The 22,656-nt window shown below is 40.4% G+C and overlaps 1 protein-coding gene across 3 annotated transcripts in view; it reads left to right on the forward strand.

Moving 5' to 3' along the window:
• The window catches only part of ELMO1 (engulfment and cell motility 1), a 304,753-nt gene that overhangs the window by 54,036 nt on the left and 228,061 nt on the right, over positions 1-22,656 (forward strand). For 2 of the 3 annotated variants that reach the window (XM_008633859.2, XM_017734443.1), the window contains exons 3-5: positions 7,838-7,878; positions 8,811-8,883; positions 22,431-22,481. In XM_008633859.2, coding sequence (XP_008632081.1) covers positions 7,838-7,878; positions 8,811-8,883; positions 22,431-22,481 — 165 coding nt within the window. The remainder of the gene's footprint in view (positions 1-7,837; positions 7,879-8,810; positions 8,884-22,430; positions 22,482-22,656) is intronic. The other variant, XM_017734444.1, reaches the window with a different exon arrangement.

Here is a 22,656-nt window from a genome sequence, read left to right on the forward strand (position 1 = left end):
AGCCACTGTGAAGGAGGATGTCAGTTGCTGCTGATGGAAGACTTGCCCAAAGATAGATGAACCGAAACGTGGCTACCTTTTCAAAAAGAATTGAAAAACACTTGGCTGTCTTAAGCCAGTTTGTTAAAGGTAGGGCTTGCTTAAAATCAATGTTTAGGTGCCAAACAGATGCTTTTAGAGTTTTATTGCTCCTTGTTGTATCTGTCATATTTCAGCTTCACAGAATTGAATGTGAAACTGTTCATAAAGCAGATGCTAATTGGCATATAAACATAGTGAAAATATTTGACAGTTTTATAATGCTTGCAATTTTGTTACCATCAGGAATTATTAATAGAGATGATAAAGAAATCATATCCCCTATTTTTATGTGATTTTTTTTCCATTTTCTTTGCTGGACTCACAAAAGGTCTCAATTTTTTACTTTTATTTATTTTGTAAAAGCTGTTCAGCAGCAAGAATAACCTTGGAAACAGTAATGCAGATGTTTTAGTGCACTGGGTATAATTCAATGCACTGACACACTTGTATACATAGACAATGCTTCATTAACATAATGAACCAATTGTTAAATACAATGGAGTTTGAAAAATATGATTCCTTTTCTTAAAGGACTGTGGCATTGGAGTAGTCATCATTAGAGCCTCAGTTCTTTGATGTGGTGGCAGCTAGCCAGCCTGGATAAAATGGGCAATGTTACTGTCACATGTTACATTTTATTAGTCTGGCTTGTCCAAAGCCACATTCCCACTGGTTGGCTGGAGTCTTTCAAAGCTGCAAACTTATGTCCTGTGGTGTATGTGGCTGGGACCTCATCACTGAAAAATACATAAAAACTCTGTCTTACTGCTTCTGTTGAATACAGAGACAGCAGCAAGGCTTAGTAGATGGAAGAGGTAATAGCTGTGCAGAAGGGTTAGACATTGTAAAAGAAAGGGACAGGGAAAATAAATAGAAATGTTTAGTGAATTTTAGCCTAATGGATGCTATTTATGCTTTCTACTTGGTGCTATCTTCTAGGTTAAGAACCATAAGTTCAATGCAGTAGACAGGGTTTGGTTGGCTGGTTGGTTGGTTGTTTTTGTTAAATCGAAGTGCAAGTAGAGCCAGGATACACTTGAGGTCTACATAACTAATATCCCACTGTTCCTGATCTCCAGCATAAAGGATGTTCAGAAAATAATATTTTAGGAAAGAGATAAACCACTTTATTTATTCTCTTCTTGGTTTTTTGTGGGCTTGTGGGGTTTTTTGTTTGATTGGTTTGGAGTTTGGTTTGAATTTTTTCATGTCTCTGATTTTACTAGCTCCATAATTCTTGCCAGAACCTCCCTGTTCAATTGGAGCCTGAATTTTGCTGCCTGCAGCTGATGGCATTTTCAAGGTGAAGGCTAAACATGACTTTAAGGTTCTTGCATCCGTAAAATTTTTTTAACTATCAGCAGGAGTCCCATCTCTTAAGTTAATTCTGCTCTTATTTAAGGGAAATGTGTAATGACAAGATTCCTGAAGTTATGGACCAATGAATTAACTCATATTCTGGCCAGCTGGAGTATGCAGGCACAGTTTATGACTCAATTATGTTCTAGTTATAGACATACAGATTGTAATACAAAAGAGAGTAATACCAAAAACCCCACAGTATAATTTTTTTCTGCCTTCATGGAGAAACTTCTTCCCTTGTAGACCAGCAATGTGTCATTCATGAGCTGGGGGTTTGGGGTTTCTTCATTCAGTCTTCAAAGGCATGCTCTCCTAATAGGTTGTGTGAAAAGCCAAACCTTAAAGCCCTGCTTTGTATTTTACAGTGTACTTTGGCTGTATTTTAAATATGTGGGGCAAGTGTGTTGCACACAAACATGCTGAAATCCACAGCTGTGGGTTGCCAGGTGTTTTTTAACAGTACTTTTCAGTACTCTTGATTGGGAGTTTTTAGTGTTCCTATTTATAGTTGAGAAAGCAGGAAATGTTATGACTTGTTAGGACACTAGATACAGAGTAAAAAGTATCTGTAAAATACTGTTTATGGGGTTTTTTTGTTTGCTTGAGGTTTATTGTTAATAATGTTTTGCTGCTTCCTTGTACAGTCACTGTAACATCCTAAATATATTATCTGTCAATGCTTAGATCAGGTGAAATGCAGACTTAGGAGTGAGGGTCTCTTTGGGGGTGGGAAGGAAGCAATTGAGGAAGCTGTAACTGCAAGTGAAGTGGGAGAGGACACAAATACCTGGGTTTCCCTAAGTCTTGTGTGCTCTGAGGAACTCCTACTGCTAAATTTATATCAAGGTGTTGCTACTGACCTGTTAAAACTACCACCTTAAGAGCTGATAAAAGCTCTCTCCCGTCAGCAGCTGCACTTGTTGAGGGTTTTGCCTGTCGGCTTTGAGGTGTGAATGTTTCCTGCCCTGGGTTGTGTTCTTGCACTGGCAGAACTGCGTGGTGTCGGCCTGGCCTTGGCTGGGTTTTATGGCCTCTGTTACTGTAGCACTGCAGTGTCCCCGTTCTTCAGGCATTCACTCTCTCTGGTGCTCTGCTGGGTTAGAGAAATCCTCTCTTTCATGTTTTACAGATGCTCGATAATACATTAGCCAGTCTGGTCTCACCAGTATTCCATTGTGGTCAGTGGAGAGTGTTGATTCACAGAGTGGTTCAGAGCAGGTTGAGAAGGCTGAAGTCCAAAGCACTCCAGCATCTCCCCCTTACAGAAGACCTTATCTCTTACACCACAAGATACCAGTGCTGAAGTAGCTAGTCATGGAGCCGGATCTCCTGGCATTTGCTGTTTGCCACCAGTCCACCGTGGACCCTGTTGTATGACAGTAACAAGTAAAGCCTCCACTGACTGTGAAAAGAGGTGTTTTTCTGTTTTTTCATAGGCATAAAAATGACTTCAGCACTGAAAGATTTATTAGTATAGTGATAGCATTTATTATAAGACAGAATATTGTATTTACTGGCTTTAAGTTCTGTTTTTTTGACAGATGCACAGATCAGCAACAGAACTTTTTTCCTTAATGCTGTTTCCCACTAACAGATGTGCTGCATCTGCTATTTTTTCTGTGATAGGCTTAAAGACAGAAAAGTTAAGGATTTTCTTTTTACTTCTGTGGTTAAAAGGTGTCAGACAGGGAGAGTGATATCCCAATGATTGTCCAAAAAATACCCCAACAAGCACAACCTAACAAACCAACCCAGGAAGAAGAAAAAGCAATGAATCTCTGTTAGTCATGTTGAAAAGAAAGATATTCAGGCTTGGCCTAAAAGAAACCTGTCTACAATTTCCTGGTCTTGCTCAAAGTGTATTAGAACTGCACATGTAAACACAGGTTTCCACCCGGATATAGGCTTCTGTCTTCTTTACAGTTCACACATGCACATATACACACACACTTGCTGTTTGATTTGGAAGTGCTTTAAACCCAAGTTAGTGTACCACTGGTGGTTTGAACAGAACCTAGGGCTTGGTCAGCACTGGTGTACTGGATATTCTTTGTTACTTTTGTTCATCCCATGATTTCTCTGGAACAAAACAGTGATCTGAACTAACCCAGTTTACAGACTTGTAACTAAGCACACCGGCGTTTCCTGGTGACTGGTTCCCTGTGAGTTCTCCATAGGGGTAGGCATGAAAGGATGAAACTGTTGAGGAAATTGGAGTGGGAAAACTCAGGCAGTGTTCTGCAAGTTACTTTGGATGTACTACCAAATATTGCACAAGTAGCAAGGGCAGGTACTCAAGAAGACCGAGTTAGGGATCTGTGTGCATCGCAGCACACAAAACCTGGAGACCCCATCCGAGACATGTGCAGTTGAGCACAGACAGGGTGCCTAGGTGTTCCTGCATGGTGGATGTCACTAGGGCCACACCTGAATCTTGGACGCCTGTGCTAACCAGTCAGTGCAGATAAAGCTTTACCAGGTGTGTAAATTCACATTGGCTCTAGTGCTGCCGATGCTCTGTGCCATTGTCAGGATTCTCCCCTCATGTGCAGATCAGTAAGTCACAAGGCCATAATGCCCCAGTGCTGTTTCCCACTTAACTTCAGCTATCAATTTAATACCTATCCTAGGAAAATACTTTTATTCTAACCAATGTGTTCAGTGCAGATACTGTGATAAGTTAGCTGAAGGTGTTATCTCCTGTAGGGAGCATGAAGTTTACTTTGATCTCTGTTATTTTGTATATAAAAGCAACAGCCTGATCTTCTTAGAGCTTTAAATGAGCATCTCAGCATGTGTAAAAGCTCACTTCATTTTTACAAGTCTAAGAGAAGACACAGAGACAAAAAAAAATGCAGTAGCACAAAATACTCATTTCTGTGAAGGAAAAACTTCAAAATATTTTTGGACTGATTGTAAGAAATTCTTTGAAGTACATTGACTAATAAGGTAAATTTGACTTTTTGGAACTGTAAATGCAGCAAAGATAAGTAAATTTCCATAAACATAATTTTACTAAGATTAAGGTAACAAAACCTTTAAATCTGTGGTCTTTGATGTCAGGCAGGTATTTAGAGCCAGGAAAGAAACAAAGTGACTTTGAATGGCCTGCCAAGTGGATTTACTCTACAGAGAATGGAAATGGGCTTTTATCTCATTTTCCATGGTTCAAAAAGAAAAAAATTTAATTCCTCGCTTTTCTTTGTTTTCTAGTAGTGCTGCATTCCTATACATGCAGTAAACAGTCGTGTCCAAACATATTTTAGTGTCTTGCAGCTTTTGCTCGCAGGACTGCGACGAGATTCTGGGGGTGGCTGGCAAGCAGCCGTGGGAGCTGGGCACTCACCCGCCTGTCACTCCCAGAGGAAAGCAGCATTCTGCTGGCAAGGGGGCCTGGCTGTGCAGGCAGGGTGGCAGGACTGCTGCTAGCTCTGCGTGCTGCCTGCCAGAGTTTCCCTGCAGCGCACTCTTACCAACCAGCCTCCTCCCGGGAGAGTGCACACAGGGAGTTGTGGCAGCCCTCGCCTGCTTGCAGTGACACTCCTCTTGTGAACAACGTGCTGGTGGTAATTTATCTCCCTGCAAGCGGAGGGGAAAGAATTTTGTCTGGAGACTTATACACAGGGGGAGTGAAGCCCAAGGGATTATTAGGAGCAGCAGTTCATTAGTATTGCTAGTACTTATTAGTATTGCTATGGTGGTATTTATTTTACATTTATTAATTTGTAAAGTATTATCAAATCACTAATTGCAAACTCTGTGTCCCAGAAGAGTTCCGCTTTGTTTTCATCTTGTTGCTTCCTTCATCATGAGCTGTGCTTACTCACATCAGTGCTGTAGCAGTAGTGCCACAGGAGGACCAAGCTGTAGCAGGAGAAACTGACTATATAAATAATTTTTATTGTTGAGGATCCATTTGCTTTTTCTTTTAGCTGTTCTTTACAGGTTCTAATTGATTTGTTGCAGGGGTTTTGTGTTTGTTTTGTCCAAGTTTTTACTTTCAGATATTATCACATAATAATGCAAAGGTGGTGCAGAATAGGCAAAGGGGGTAGGAGGTGAATATTGACAAAAGATGTAAAAGTTGATGGTGTAGACAACTTAGAAGGACCAAAATAATGACTTGAAAAGTAATCTAATCCAGCCTTCCTGGTATTTATATTATTGCTTGTTTAGGTTGTTAAATTGTCTTTTTGTCATAGTTTCTAGTGGGAAACTATAGGTCCTTTGGGAAACAATGGCAATAAAAAGCAGTTACTCTTTTTTCCTCCCTTATATTGAATCTGCTAGCTGGTTTCTGTATACTTTGTAAAAGGAATTAATAACTCAGATAAAATTTTGTCACAATATGGAAATATCAGAACAAGACCTACAGTAGCATCCTGAGGGGTGAAAGGGATGCAGCATGCAGAGCTGCGGACTCTGCTTGGCAGCAGTTTGCCTACAGGCTGGCACACATGTGCTGAATGGCAAACTGACATTATCCAGCTCCAGACAAAGCTGTGCTCTTCCCTCTGTCCATCCCAAAAGCATGGTTTTGGTTTTGTTTTTTGTTTTTTTGTTTCTTTTCTTTTGAAAAGATAGAGGATATAAAGCAGTTGGAAGCAGGGATTTCTCTCACAGGATTGCAGAAGCTGAAAAAACCCTTGGAGAGGAGGACAGCAGGTCAAGGTAGCTGCACAGAAATGACACAGTAATCCAGACTGAGGAACTAATCAGTCCAAAAAAATTGGAGGGAAACCCCACTTTTTTTATGTGGCATGATCATCTTGATCTGCTTCACAGCCTTGCTGCAGATATGCAAACAACTCAGCCAGTGCACCAGAGAAGCTGCTGTGGAGAAGGGACATGTTGCTGCTGCAGAATGGAGCAGTTTCCCACTTCTGCCTTTTCTCCCATGTGCTGGTGTTGCTACTCATTTAGGTACATAGCAAGGCAGATAAGGAAATCTGTCCTGGTGAAAACTATTTTTCCCCCCCCTTTCCTGGGCCAGCTTTTAGTTTGATTAACTTCCCTGGTGTGGATCGTCTTGGGTGGTCATGTGAAAATAGAAATGGCAGTGAAAGAGGAAGGAAGGAAACCAAGGACTGAGACAATATGGTAAGCAGGAATAGAATCCTTTCAGCAGGTGCTTTCATTCATGTCTGATTAAAATGGTCTTATGTTATGTTTCTGCCTGTTTATAAACTGGCTTTGTTGACTGGACTGTTGAAATAATAAATCCTTGCCTGATCCTGACCTGACCAAGGAGTCCTGTCTCTGGCTTTCTGTCTATGCTGTGGTGAAGTACAGAAAAAAAATTCAAGGGAAAAATAATTCTTCCTTCACATAACATGCCCTGATACTGAGTTAATTTTTCCACTAATCATTTTCTACAAAAATTAAAGGTAAAAAGCTTATTTTGACAATGGTGTTGGATTGTGGGTGGGTTTATGGTGAATTTTCTGTATTTTGTTTATTTTGCTTGATTTTTAATAATTTGGTGAACTGTCATTATTGGAAGTAAGTAGAGAAGGGGATCCTATGATGTTTAGGTGATTTGGGAAATTTTTGTGAAGCAACAGATATGTGTGACATTGTGTGGTCACCCAGTGTTGGAGAAAAAAGGCTCAAGAGTCACCCAGCTCGTGAAATTTGGTGTGTTTCTTTTTGCCATGCAATTTCATCTATGGTTTGGGACATAGAAGTGCATCTTCTAGCCAGAAGTCTTCTAAAAACACTTGTGTATGCACCCTGCATTTATAACAATGTTCAAAACATTGCAACATCAACAGGCTGTTTTTTCCTTTTCTATTTTGGGGCCCAAAGCAAGAGAGCTGCTTTGAGTCAGTCCAAATGCTCCTGTGCTCACAGATGTAGAGAATAAAGCAGAACTGATACATCTGGGATTTTAACACCTTCCAGCTGGTGTTTTATCAGAAAGGGACTTGCATGTGTGCACTTAAGAGAGAGGATTACTGTCATCGTATGACCATCTCTGAAAGGGACAAAAGAAGGTTTAAAATTTTTGAATGTCTTCTGGTTTCAGATGTCATTTCTGGAAAATGCTCGTGTTGATATCTAAATCTTCTGTTTCTGTTGGGTAATGAGATGCAGTGTACACAAAAGGCCCTTTGATTTCTCAGTTGAGAAACTGAGTTTATGTCATATGGGCTAAGGTTGACAAAAATGATGGATAACGTCATAATGCATATGTTTAGAATTGCTATATTTATACCTTTATGAGCTCAAAACAGCAGAAAATTTTGGGATCTTTCACACTTAATGCTAAAGAAATAATGAAATGCTACTAGTTTTGTTCTTTGCATTTAGTGGCTTTGGAATCATATTCAAAGATCTCACAGGTATTCTAATTTGGTGATTTTGCTTTTTCTTTCTTTTTTTCATTTACCAGAAAAAGCCACTGTCCTCGATAATAAAAGAAGTCTGTGATGGGTAAGTTCTGCCATATAGAGCATACTAGATAAGGTGCTTTTTGAAGTATTAAACCAAGTAGGAGATAATTTTTTCCAAAGAAAATCTAGATATCCTGTATGACTAGTCATTAGTTTCTTAAATCTTTTTGTGTTATCTTCAAATTTTGAATTTGCAGTGCATTTTGGGTCAATTGCTTGCAAGATGAGGCTCCTAATAAAGCAGCTCCATCATGTGGGTGACTCTCATTGTGACTGTTTCCTTCCTTTGTGCACAGAGATGCATTTTGCCAACTCACTTGGGCTTGTGGTCCCTGCAGTTCATGGGTTAAGGGACTAAAGCACTGCCTCTGGCTTTAAATATTGAGCAGGGTCCAGTGGGTGCTGTAAGCTGGTCCAGTTGATGTGACTGTTCATATGAAACTGAAATGTGAATTGCAAATTCTGCAATATGGACTAATAATTGGCTAAGACAAATACCTTTACTTACGTTTAATGGATCAATTGAAAAAGCTGTTTTAAGCTTTTATGTTTTAAGCAAGTGCTACCACACAGGAGAAACTAGTTAAATTCATCAAATTGCTGCTGAGCTAAAAAGGTGATATTTTATGCCTAATGTAATATATCAACTTAATACTATATGTACTGTGTATTGTATAAGCTAGCATAAATTTCTGGTACTGTACTTTTATTTTTTTTGGTCAGTTTTAGTGACTTTGTGATGTTGCTTACTGCAAACAAAGATCACTAGGATGTACTTGTACTGAGGTTTTCCGTTTGTAAACAAGCTTTTAACTTTGGAACTCATCATTGAAAGCTGTGGAAAACTATGAGAAGTATGAGAAATACATGGGAATGACAGACACTTGTTTGGTCATACTAAAATTATGTAAAGGGTACTTTTTGAATTATTAAGATTTCATTTTGTGATTAATTTATTTTCATATTTCTAAGGTGGTCTCTTGCAAATCATGACCAATTTGCACTGCAGTATGCTGATAGCTCTAATTGCTACATCACCGAGAAGGTGGGTAAATCATTCAATGCAATTCTTGCATAGCCTGTAAAAATATTTGCCACAATCATTTATTTTAAATTAAAATTTATGAAAACATACTTTCCATAATGCAATACCACTGAGAGGGTAGGTACTGGGAGACCTGATTTAATGACTTTTTGACTGATTTCTTCTGTTAGAAATAACAAATAGAAGTCTGAATGTGCAAAGTTCTTCATGACAGTTGAGTTTGAGACTTGAGCACTGAGCCCTTCAACTTTGGTATTTTTGTGTATTTAGTATTCTGCTAACAAGTGGTGTACAGGAAACTGAAATATTTAAAACATGAAGGGCTATTTGAAGTCTGAGGAGACCTTCAGTGCATGTCTCTTTCCTTTTTGGCTGAGCAGGTAGAAATAAGTTTCAGTGACTGTGTAATATTTGCTACTTGCTCCTGCCTGCTGTCTTGTCCTTATCCAGTTCTGTATGTTCTGTTGGCTTACTTTTTTTGGTCCCCAGAGAGCGTGGCAATAGGTGATTCATCAAGTGAAGCAATGATTTCAGCACAGAGTAATGAAATGGCTATAGCTGTAATAAAAATGGAATGTCTAGTATGAATATATGGGACATGCTCATCTGAATGGGACCAAGTAGAACATTCATTCCTAGCATTGCTGATAAAATTGCTGAAATTAAAAAAAGGAGATTATTTGGAAAAGTGTACCTGTAGTACTGCAGAGGTACGATTTCTAAGCAATGGCAGAAGGACACCGTTTAAAACCTGCTGAAGTCCACATGCAAATTCCCTAATCTCAGTGGATTTTGAGCTAAAAAGACCTGAGCTCAACTGCATAGATATAGATGCCTCTTGCTGACCTTGTTATCAGTTTAGTTTGGTTTGCTCTTAAGTGGAGGCATCTCTTGGTTTTGTTTAGCATTTTAGGGTTCTTTAGGATTTGCTAATATGACTGAGACATGAACTAAGTTTTCTCTTGCTGCCATTCTTACTCTCACCCAAGAAATAAAGGAAACTTAGGCACAGTTAAGCATTTGGAAAGACTAAATTAAGCAAGACAGCAAGAACATTTGCTCATAAAATAGTGCTGTGCTTTTTTTTTCTGGGCTCTTTTGTTTTGTTTTGGTTTTGTTTGTTTGTTTTCTTGGTTTTTAACAGACCAGTTCAGTTTCAGTTTTTAATTTAACTTCTTGCTACCCTGGACAACTTTCTCAATGTGACCCTTTTTTTTTTTTTGGATCTTCCCCTTTTTTTGCTTGTGTGTTCTTTTGGGTTTTTTTTCCTCTCCTTTCTTTTCAAGTTTCAATTGACAGATACTTCAAAGGCCACTACAAGGAAACCTGTTGAATTACTGACTTCTTTGTTTTGCCTCCACCCAAATTAAATAGTGAGATTGTTCTGATAATTGCCCTCAGTGGTGACACAACATTTTCTAATAAAGCAGACAATTGAATTTTCCTGTTGGCATTTGAACTCTGAGCAGTGAATATTTCCAAGAAGCAGGGATTGAGTGAATACTGCAGCTTTTTGAAGGTCTTTCTCCTGATGCAATTGGAGGGATATTTCAGGCTTTATCTCCACCTTTGGTGGATAGGATTCTGCAGCTTTGGAGAAATGTTTTCTGTTCCACATAAAAAAGAGTCTGGTGGTTTTTGGCTGCCTTTAACTTGCAATAAGGATGGAAAATTATGGTCTTCTAGGACATTTTGGATTGTACTGCAGGGAGGACTTTGAGTTTGTTTATTCCCTGCTGGAAATATGCAGAGTGTCTGACTCTGAGTCACATAAATAAGAGAGAAGAGCTCTAAATGCCACTAGAATTACTCAGATGTCTGTGACTTTCATTAGATATTGTTCACTGTTTATAGCTGGTTGTTGGACAGTGGCTGTGAAGAAAGGCTTATACAGGCCATCACCCCTTTTACATACTTTCCCTCATTTGTGTTCAGTAGGATGTTGTTGCTCTCTGAATTAAAACATGAAAATCACCAGGCAGGAGGGCAAACACATGCACTTCAAGGAAGCTACAACACTTAATTGTTAAAGCCCACATTGCTTTAATCTGACTGTTACTAATGGACACGAGCAGAGCTTTTTTTGTGACAGTGACAGCTTCTCATAAGTAAATATTTTTTGCAGCTCTTAAAGGTGAATTGTATGTCTGTACGTATGCAGATAACATTATCTATAGGTCATGTTTCTGCAGAGACTGAGTGACTGCCTTCCAGGTAGAGATGCCTCTGTAAAACATCCCCATCTTTAAAGTTACCAGAAAGAAAAGCAATTAACCAATTCTTATATAAAGTAACAAGAAGCTTTGAAGTGAAAATGTCCCAAATGTTACATGGCTTAACACTGTAGTTTTGTTTTTGGTGGCAAACAGCCCACCTGTGTTTTGGCTGTCATATGCTGAACTCTGTCTTTTGTAGCTGGACCTATATTTCCTAATTACACCATACATAAATGAAAACAACACCCAAGCAGTTCTGTCTCTTAATTTATTTATGTTTTGGCTGTATTATTTGGAAAAATGCCTCTACAGAAGTAGCAATAACTCCTTCAGGCAGTACAAGTGAGGTCTTTGAAAAAATTTTGATTCAGCCAGGGTTCCTAGTAGAGATAGGGCTTATCACAGCAGACCCAATTTTGGCTGCTGCCTCTGGGGTTATGGTATGGCTATATCTGTGCCCCTGAAAGTGCAGTGGGAATTATTAATTATGTCTTCAAGCCTTTTATTCCAAAAATGAGAGAAATAAAAGTAGAGGGTATGTAAACAAGAAAACCAAGCAGGCACAGTGCCTGTGCTAAAATCTGTCTGGTGTTCTGATCATGAAGTGTTTGATTTTTAATTACATTAATAGGTGCGTGTGTGTTTTTAAGGGCCTTGCTTATCATGAAGGAGCATTTCTCTGTTAGGTCAAATATTTAAAAGCCTGACTTCTGAGTCAGGATCTTATCGTGCTAGATACTACAAGATAAGAATAAATAAGTCACCTTTTCTTCAGTCTATCCAGGCTATACCTGAATTAGATGCTTGTGTACATCAGGTGCAATGGCTCAGGAACACTATAGCCTGGGGGAACTCAGGTTTAGAAAAGAAAATGCTATATGGAGTGTATAAAATGGCTGTACAGTTTTGTGTGCTCTCTGTGTTCTCTGGCTGAAAACCACAGCTGTGTTCCTCTGCTGACAGCACAAGCAGTGCAGGGACAGACATTCTGGTGGCTGATGCTGTACATTGAGGGGTATGCCCGGTCCCTTATCACTGCTCACCCTTGGCATTGCAGACCTTGGCCACCTCTATCTGGTGTTTGGCTGGGGAAGGATTGGGTTTGATTGGTTTCACTGCTGGAGGCAGAATGTGGTGGCTCTTAACCCTCCACCTGAGCAACTATCGGAAACGAAGGGTTGGCTGCTGGTGCTGAGGGGTTTGTGAGCCAGCACTCAGCACACAGTGGTGACAACAGTGACTTGTTTTGTTATCTTTTACATACAAGGACATTTCATTTACCTGTATATTGAATGCAACCCATTTTTATTGTCCCAATTTTGTTGTGTTTGTTTTTTTACATCTGGTGCCTCAGAAGACTCCCTGTGGGTTTTACTCCCTTCTTTCCTGTCTCCCACATTTCCCTTTTATTCTTATTGCTTGAAGCAGAGGGGAGCAGACACTGAGTTTACTCCATTAGTTTTGGGAGACTTTTAATCCTGTTTTGCAAGAAGAGCTGTCCCACCTTCCTTTTGTTGTAATTATTTGGCTCTGTGCTGTGTTTGAAGATGGGACATCTTTCTATCCCCTGTCTTCCCAATGCTGGCAACCTGGGTGAAGTCCCTGCTTCTTGTTCTTTTTCAAAGGTGATTTTGCTCACGACCTATTTTTTGCTGAACACAACCTGAAATTCCACTGTGCCCTTACAGGCTCCCTGAGTGGGAGTGTATGCAAATAACAGGACAAGAAATGAGCCATTTGTACAGTTGGGACTTTTTGAGTTTTTACGTTTTTCATACTCGTCTGTTTTCACTGATTAATTGAATTTCAGTGAGTTGAAAGTAAACATTCTTAATAGTGAAGGTTTCTGATTCATTGAAGGACCTGGTGCTTCTTAAGCAGCTGAGAATGAGAAGTAGCATGAAGGCTGGAAATTGGAGAAATGTATTAAGTGTGCTGTTTCCTTTTCCATTTTACGCTACTCCTGATAATACATTTGTTAATAGTGCTACATAAATGGCAGATTGCAGGTTTGACCTGGATCAAACCATGCCCAACTTTCCCTTTGCCACCTCTGAGATGTGGTATTCCCCTCATATTCACAAATTTCTTACCATTTGGGGAAATCTGCAGAGCCCTGCAGAAATTCCCTACAGTAGGGGCAGCGCATGGCATCTGAGTGGCCGTGATCCTGCCTGCTTGATGGATGCTGGTAACACTGCCCTGTAGACTCCAGTAAAATCGAGTGGACACCAGTATATTTTTCAAATGAACACATTTATTCAAGAACAGTGGTAATGGTTATCCTTCTTTTAGTTCTCTTAGGACACTTTTTGTAGAACTTTTGGTCTATACTCAATTTTCCAAAGAAAATAATTATGTGCTGTTGACCTGTTATAATTCCTGGGCCCAGCACAAACAGCTTAATTCTTCTGCTTGTTTCCTTTTAATATATTTGTTATGATAATCTTCAGTTCCTTAGTTCCACATCAAGGCTGAGGAGATGGATCAAGTGTTCTTTTTTTTTAAAAGGCTGTATAGATATTTTCTTGAATTAAGTTTATAATTTTGCTGCACAAGCAACCACTAGAGAGGAAAGTCTCTGAAAAGATTTGGCTTTCTGTTACAGCACCTGAAGATAGGTGGCATACCAGGGGTACAGTACAACTGTTTGGATTCCACTGATAGCAAACAGTTCTGTGTAAGGTTTGGCCAACAGAAAAATACTCCTTAATTCATCTTTATACTTAAGGAACAACCTGTTTGAATGGGTAGTTTTCCAAAGTGCAGTGAACAGACATAACAGGTCAGTGCTGATCGAGGGTCATTTTGATTTCTTCTCCCCTTCCCCAGGAGATCTTGCTACTTTTTTTTTGTTTGTTTGGTTTTTTTGTTGTTGTTTTTTTTGTTGTTGTTGACAATTTTTGAAGGTGGTGGCAAGGGGGGAATTGTTTTGTGCCATTTTGTTCCACTTTAACTCATTAAATTTGCTTAAGAAAAAGGCTGCTTGATCTGATGCAGGGATGAGGCAGGACTCTTCAATCGTGTCCAGGAATAGCCTGTAGACAAGAAAGAAGTAAAGGAAGGGTAGGAAGAAGAATGGAACTTTGCTTTTTTTAAGAGCTGTGAGCTGTCCCTCAGTTGTTTCTGGAACTGGGTTAAGCTGACATAGAACAAAATTTGTCAGACTCCATATGTAGTGAAAAATGGAAAAGGGATGTTCTACCCATAGTCCTTCTGTGGGTGAGAGGAGGGGCACAGGAAGGGTGTAGGAGTGGGATGTATGTCCTAGAGAAGCCCAAACACCTGCAGGCTTCCCCTTAAACAAGTCTCGGTGTTGTGGTTCCAAATGTGGTGCTTGCAAAATGAGCTGGCCTGCTTTCCTGCCTATACTATACTGCTTATTCTTCTTGCACTGTCTTCTACTGTGCAAACCAGCCAAACCCCAAAATGGTTTCATCTGGTTTAGTTCCCTTGTTGACTGATACAACTGTTTATGCCACATATAACAATAGTAGGAATGAGCAAGATGTTGAAAGCAAGACTCTATGGTAGCAAACCATGCTTTGATTTGGCAAAAGTGACTGTGAGCCACAGTCTTGGCTTCAGTATTCAGCTGTTCTTTAAGCATCTGCTTAAGCAGCCACTGCTCCTGTGCTGACCCCTCAGGGGTGCTATGAGCGAATGTGGTGGGTGACCTGTGCTGAAGAGCTGACTTCAATTTGATAATCCTTACTTGGGATTATTTTACTTGGAATATTTTACTAATAATAGTATGAGCACAGCTGGGTCAGTCATTTCCTGATGTTTATTTTTCAGGGTGCAGCTCTTACGTTCACTTATCAGAGGATGATAGGGCTGCTTGTCATGGGCCCACCCCTTCCGTGTTACTGGTACAACTGTGCTGTGTGTCTGTGTGGTTGCTTGAATTGGGGAACTGATCCAGGTTAAAAATAACTTGTGTGTAACTTCTTCTAAAGTGTCAGAAGGATATCTGCTTGAAGTGTAATACCACTGCTGCTCTGCAGAACAAGTAGTGCCTGGTAATGTTATCCTTGTAGATCAGTTCACTTGCAGATGGGTAGATGATGCAAAGTTTGGTCTTTTTCTTAGGATGTGGTTTAAGTGGCGGTCAAGCTGGTATTACTTTGGGTTGCTGGAGGAAAAGGTAGTTGAGTTTCTTTTTCTACTCTGTTTCTTCCTTCCTTGTTTTTGCTTCACTAACATCCTAGTGACTGCTGCTGGACGGTGAGCTTGTTCAAGTCACAGATCTGCCAAAAGAAAACTCTGGACTCTGGAATAGTTTTTATTCTCCTTTTTGTGAATGAAGGGGAGAGGAAGTGTTATCTTTCGTAAGGTCAGGTGGTTGACTGTGCTGCTGCCTGTTGGAAGATCTGATGTAAGGGAAGAGTTGGGAACCCACACACTGGAGGGATATGTGCAGAACTGTGCATCTTGTGGGCTGTAGAATTGCACTGGCTAAGGTACAGCCTGAAACTGCACCACTGGTCTAACTTGGTTTATTTACTACTGTAATCCTTGAATAGAGACAAATAGCATGAAGAAAATGTCCTCTTTTTAGAAACTTCAGACAAACTACTTCATTTTTTCAGGAAAATGTTATCATCAAATTATAACATGAAAAACCAGAAGACATTTTCCCTTCTTTTCAACAGCTTCCCAGAAAAGAAATTTTATCACAAGATTAATTGCATCAGTATTTCTTCTAAAACATTACAATTCTGTCATGCCAAAGAGTACAATATTGGTAATTACCTGTATAACTTAGCTTACATCTTATTAAGTATTTTGGTGACTAAAAATAAATTTAAGAAATTCCCTACCAAGTCAGCCAAATGAAATCTCATCTCATAATCTGTCTCTCAGAGTCTCTAGCAGTAGCAAATGCTGTTCAGGGCACTGATCTGATGATGGCTTTCAGTCTTTATGCTTCCTCAGTGTTCCCATTTGTTGTACTACAGGTGTTGGAGGCTACATCTACACTTAGTCTTTTTAATATCCTACATAAAGGCCATGCCACTCTTTCATCTCTTGTTGAACCTGCTGATATGGCCTGCTTATATAACTCCTGACAGCAAGTTTGAAGAGTTTACTGCCTTCTGAATGAAAAGGGTATTCTTTATCTGCTTTAAATTGATCCCCTACTGATTTCAAGTACCCCAAAGTTCTTATACTGCAGGGTTTCATAAAAACAGTTCTGCATTCTGGTTGTCCACTACATTCTTTCTTGTGTCCTTTGTCCCTCCAAGCTGAGGAGACCCTGCCTTTGAGGCAACTGCTGAAGCCCATTGGACACTTGCCTTTCTCTGCATTTTCTCAGAAACTACTGTGTCCTTCCTAAGATGTGAAGATCAAAGCTGCCTCAGTGCCCTGTATGTGGGTACGTGAAGTTACTGTGCTGTGGCAAAGTGACACCCTCTGTCTTATTCCCAGTGCCACCTCTGATGACACCCAGTGTTTACGGGATCCTGTAGCACATTGAATCAGTGCTTTAAGGGAGATCTGCCAGCAAGGACTTTGCTTCTCTTTCCTGAGTGGATAACTTAGTCATGAACTCTATAACTCAAATATTTTGAGTCATTTTTTCCTTATTTACAACTTGCACCAACTCATCCTTGTGGAAATGTAATGGAGTCGTTAACTTAAAGTGTATTTCACAGCTCTAATTTTCTGTCGTTGTGTCCATTTGGGGGAATGTGTAACAAAATAACAGCAGTATGGAAATAGTAATGAATCAATTACTAAAGGTAATAAACACAAGAAGAATTTTAGATTTCTAGGCTGTTATTCTCTAGGGTGGTTAGAGAAGTATGAAGAAAGCTGTTTGGTCAAGGTTAAAGAATAGGCTGAGTGAGCTATAACCATGGGAACCAATGCTTCTAGGTCTTCCTCAAATATGTTAAGAAAACATTCCATTCCAACCAGTTAAAGTGAGCTGAATGTTGAGTATAAGAGATCATTAAAATAATAAGACAAATGTGTGGCAAAATAAACCATTTTACCTGATAAATTTTCCAATGTCACTGCAGCAAATCTCTGAATAAATAGCTTCACTATTTTGATAGGGGTTTTTTTAAGTGAATTTGTTTACCTTCATCCCTCTGCATGGTTTGGCGGACTCTGCTAATGCTTGAGGCCTGCTTTCTAGATGCAAATCTCTGCAAGTCCCCTGCATGTGTTTTGGGTAAAGTAGTCTATGGCACAGAAAAGCAGTGCTTTGAGACTAAACAGAATCTGGTGGCAGATAGTCATAGAAGCATAGACTTGTTTATGTTGGGAAAGACCTTCTAAGATAATCAAGTCCAACCACTAACCCAGCACTGCCAAGTCCACCAATAAATTGTGTTCCCAAGTGCCACATCTTTTAAATGCTTCCAAGGATAGTGACTCAACCACTTCCCTGGGCAGCCTGTTCCAGTGCTTGGCAAAACTTTCTGTGAAGAATTTTTTCCTACTATCCAATCTAAAACACCCCTGGTGCAACCTGATGCCATTTCCTCTTATCCTATTGATTGTTACTTAAAAGAGACTGACCTCCACCTTTCTGAGCCCTGGGGAACACCAGTGATGACCAGCTGCTAGATGTAACCAGCTGAATGTACCTCCACTCATCATCACCTTTTGGGATTGGCAATCAAGCCAGTTTTTTACCCAGCAAGCAATGCACCTGTCCAAGCCATGAGCAGCCAGTTTCTCCAGGAGAATGCTGTGGGAGACAGTGTCAAAGGCTTTACTAAAGTCCAGGTGAACAACATCCGCAGCCTTTCCCTCATCCACTGATCAGGCCAATTTGTCATAGGAGACCAGGTTAGTCAAGCAGGACGTGCCTTTCATAAACCCCTTCTGGCTGGGCCTAATCATCTGGTAGTCCTGTGTGTGCCTCATGATGTCACTCAAGGTGATCTGTTCTATGACTTTCCCTGGCACTGAGGTCAGACTGACAGGCCTGGAGGTGCCCACATCCTCCTTCTAGCCCCTCTTGTAGATGGGCATCACATCTGCTAATCTCCAGTCAGCTGGGACTTCCCCAGTTAGCCAGGACTGTTGATCAGTGCTTGAAAGTGGCTTGGTGAGTACTGCCACCAGCTTCCTCAGTGTCCTTGGGTAATTTCCATCCAGCCCCATAGACAGTGTGTCTAAATGGTGTAGCATTTCCCCTTCGATAATGGGGATTGCAATCCTCTCCTCGTCTCTGTCTTCCAGTGCAGGGGACTGGGTACCCCGAGAACAACTGGTGTTGCCATTAAAGACTGAGGAAAGAAGGAATTAAGTACCTCAGCCTCTTCCTCATCCTTTGTGACTTACGTGTTCCCTCACATCCAGATCACAGGATATTCTCTGTTGGAAGGGACCCACAAGTATCATCAAGTCCAACTCTTACGTGAATGGCCCATATGGGCATTGAACTCCCAGTGTTGCTGTTCTTAGCTCCTTGCGCTTTCTTACCAAGCTAATCTCATCTGATGGATATTCTCCCTAGCCTTCCTTTTGTTCCTAATATGTTTACAGAAAGATGTTTTATTATGTTTTCCAGCAGTAGCCAGATTAACTTCTAGCTGAGCTTTGGCCCTTCTAATTTTCTCCCTGCATAACCTCACAACACTCCTGTGGCCCTCCTGAGTGTGCTGCCCCTTTTTCCAAAGGTCATAATATCTCCTCTTTTTCCTGAGTTCCAACCAAAGGTTTGTGCTCAGCCAGGCTGGTCTTTCCCACTGCTTGTCTAGCATTGGCCTGCTGCTGAGCTTTCAAGATTTCCTTCATGCAGGATATGCAGCCTTCCTGGACTCCTTTGCCGCTCAGGACTGCCTCCCAATGGGTTCTGTCAACCAGGCTCCTAAACAGGCACAAATCTCCCCTCCAGAATTCCAGGCTAGTAGTTCTTCCTTACTTCTATGAGAAAGGAAAACTCTCTGACATACAGGGCTACCCCACTGCCTCTCCTTCCTTGCTTCTCCTGCCTTCTGAAGCATTTATAGTCATGTAGGTTCACATTGCTCCAGCTGGTGAAGTTAGAAGGCAGAGGGTCCTAAAATCTGAATGCAAGATGAACTTTCCAGGTATCCTCTACTTCCTGCTGTGTTCTGCTCTTTGTGTGTCTTTATGAAAGTATTTAGTCTGATTGAAAGCACATCTTGGAAATATTACCTACTCAATTAGACAGAAATCATCTTGTGATATATCATATCTTGCTAGATAAAATATTTCAGATGGGGCTCATTTATATCCTTGATATAACTGCTGTCTTTGTCCTAGATAACATTTATAACAGATCTATTTTCCTGTTATAGAGATTTTAGGGACATTTTGGATGGTACCATTTCACTGGTTCCTTCCCTGCTCAGGATTAATCTTTTCTAACACAGATCAACACCACGAACCTACCAACCTCATGTACACTTGACAAACGTGTTGGGAATATCTTGGAAGAGGGTTTTTTTTATTTTTTTTGTCCTGTTCTTGTCTCTTTTTTTTCATTATTTTTCTACCATAGGTGGGAAGGAGTTCTGTCCTGAGTAGGAGTGATGCTTATAAGTATGTCTGCCAAAGCTGGGCTGCTGTAATGATGTTCTGTTATCCTGGAAAAGAAATCCACAGGATGCTATCCCTAATACTAAGCGGATTAACTGTGTGTAAATGTTACAATTAAAATTAACTGGCATGCTGACTACTGCATCACACAGTTAATGTAAGAAAGCCTCTTGGCTTAATTGGACTCTTACATGCTGTTTCCTGGTATGTGATTAAGCCAATATTTAGAATGGATAAGCAAAAGTGATTTTTTTTATTGTGTAACTGCTAACCTTTTTCAAATTTTGGCTAGCTTGCTGTGCTAGAGACTTTATGCTTTGAATGCTTTCAGAGATAAGGTGTGAGCAGTTTTCCTTAAGTCTTATTCTAAACCAGGAGTTGAAGATGAGCTCTCTCTCTCTCTCTGTTGTGATACAATGATTGAATTTAAAGTATAGGACAGACATACACACCTTGTGCTGAGCTGGACATGATGAAAGGTCCATGGGCTTGTGTGTTGTGGGTTCTGACAAGCATTACACTTTTGAGTCTGAAAGCTTTGGTGTTTTAGATTCATCTTGATGATTAAACAAAAAGACTCCAAAGAAAATGGAGTTCAGTGATGCTTTTATGTACTCTTTGTGTTCCTCTGTGTTTCCTCTGTTCCTCCTCAAGTCTCTGGAGATCACCATATAACCTTCTCATGCTATGCTCAGTACCTCTTGTTTGCAGTGGACTAGGAGTGTTTGCAGAGATACTTATTGTGGCCTAGATGAAGTAACTTGTCACAAACAAACCACAAACTCGTTTGTACTCATTTGTTCATGTTAATTGCAGCAGGAAACATGAGAAACTTTAGGCCTAAAGTTTTGCTGCTTAAAAAGATAAGCCTCTATGTGTGCCCTTATTTATGTTTAGGAACAGTCTACTTCTAAGCTCCAATGTTTTTATAAAGATGTCGGTGAACTTTAAATTCTGAATGTGATTAATGTAGTTCAAGTTGTTTAAATCTTGTTGATTCCCTGGTTTTCATATTGTTGCATGCTGGAATTTGCTGCCTGCCAACCAAAGCTGATGGAACCTTGTGCATGTGTACATGTACCCGCTCTGGCCTAATGCAGCTGAGGTGCAGTAGCTTAGTCTAAGCTGCTGATGGAGGTAGATTTAGCCTATGCTAATTGTCTGTCCCAAAGCAATTACTTTTATTCAGCTCCACAAATCCAGGAGGTGGTAAGAGTTTAAGCGACCACAACTGTTTGTGAAGTGAGTTTGTTTCAGCACTGATTGAGATTCAACCACACAAATGCACTATGGCCACTTCACACAGATTCCTTAGACATGATGAAATGTAGCTGGGTCTGGTGCTGTTTCACTGCAAGTGGAGAAAATCTGGCACTTTGACAGTGCTGTGGGAAGTCACCCACTACTTAGCTGCTCACCCTTCTTTGCCCCTCTTTTGAGTATAGCCTGGCTGGCCTCCCTGAGACTGTTCTGGCAGGAGGAGACAGCTGAGGGCTGAGGAGAGTTGCTACATATGTAGGCAAAGATGCTGTGAGAAAGCTTCTCTCTTGTACCCCCTGTGTTGTCTGGCACTTCAATTATTTCAGTTAGAGTGAAGAAGTCTTTGTGGGTGGAAAGTGATCTTTAAGGATCTTGGAGGTAGCTAGAACCAATCCCACAGACGACTTGGATATCAAGAATGAGACAATGAACTGGAGTTTTATTTTGGGGCTACTTGACCTGGTTTCAGGCAAGATTTATCTGTTTTTTAGCATTTTGGATTTGAGATGTATCATAATGGGAACAAGAAGGATGAAATAAATTTGGGAAAAACTGTCTGAGGAGAAATACACCTTCATATTTTTTCTTGGCTAAACACCAGTCTGCAGAAAGCCTGCAACGTGGTCTTCAGTACAAAATTAGCTCTTCTCTCTCAAACTGTTAGGGATTCCTCCAATTCCTTTGACAGATTAGGGTGTCAGCCCATGAGCAAGCTACTGAACCATGACTGGCATTGTGCTCCACACAGTCAATACCTGTCAGTATGTTCACTGCTGTAGGTACCTATTCTCCTACCCTGTAGTGAACAGGAGGTAGTTGTTGAAAAAGGGGAGGCTCCCCTACACACACCACAGGGGGAGACCGTGCACGTGGGCTTTGACCACAAAGTCGTAAGGATGCTGTAAGTGTACACCACAGCTTACGCCATGGCAATGTGAGCTTAACCAAAAGAAAATGTTTAATGCCCTCTCTTTCTGACAGCCAGGCAAAGAGAAGGACTTATGACATGTTTGAACTTTACACTGCTAACAGCAATGCTTTTTTTACTTGGAGGGAGAATGCAAAGTCGTGGTGGCAGAGCTCAGTGGGTAGGTGCCAGTGGTTTAAGTCAGCATGTTCTTGTTATAGAAAATAAAGAGCCAGTGGGATGAATTCTAAATCCTGCAGATGCTTAATGACAGGTTTCAGCAAACTTACGAACTCCTCAAGTATGTACAATGCCAGAGCCGGACGCCATGGACAGCATATTTCAAAAAAATATTTAGAAGTTGCCAGTGGAAGCTAAATTTTGAAAAACATTGAAGTCATTCTTGAAAGAGTTCAGGTTGGTTAAGTGTCTTGTGAATTCAACCGATTTGTTGAAGCTAATGTTGCATGCCTCAGTGAGGAAAATAGATGCTAGCTTACATCTGAAAGAGGGAAGTTTTGCATGCAGACGGGGAAAGCACTGTTGCAGGTTTAGCATGACATTCTGCTCAATGCATGCTTCATCTTCTTATGTGAGCAAGTCTTAAGTAAAACCTTTGGATTTTTCTCTTTCAGAATCGTAATGAAATAAAAAATGGAACCATCCTTCGATTAACAACATCTCCAGTGAGTCACTGTTCTGTTCTTCTCTTCCTTCAAAGTGAAGATTCAATTAGTAAATTGCTGTGAACTAATGTGTGTACTTTCAAGCTTTATCCACAATGTATCCCACAATCCTCCAGGAGCAAAGGTTATGAGTTATGGAGGCAGGGGTAATAACTCTAAGTGACATTTGGTGATA

This window comes from Corvus brachyrhynchos, unplaced genomic scaffold (genome assembly GCF_000691975.1).
Source record: "Corvus brachyrhynchos isolate BGI_N302 unplaced genomic scaffold, ASM69197v1 scaffold94, whole genome shotgun sequence".
Taxonomy (NCBI): Eukaryota; Metazoa; Chordata; class Aves; order Passeriformes; family Corvidae; genus Corvus; species Corvus brachyrhynchos.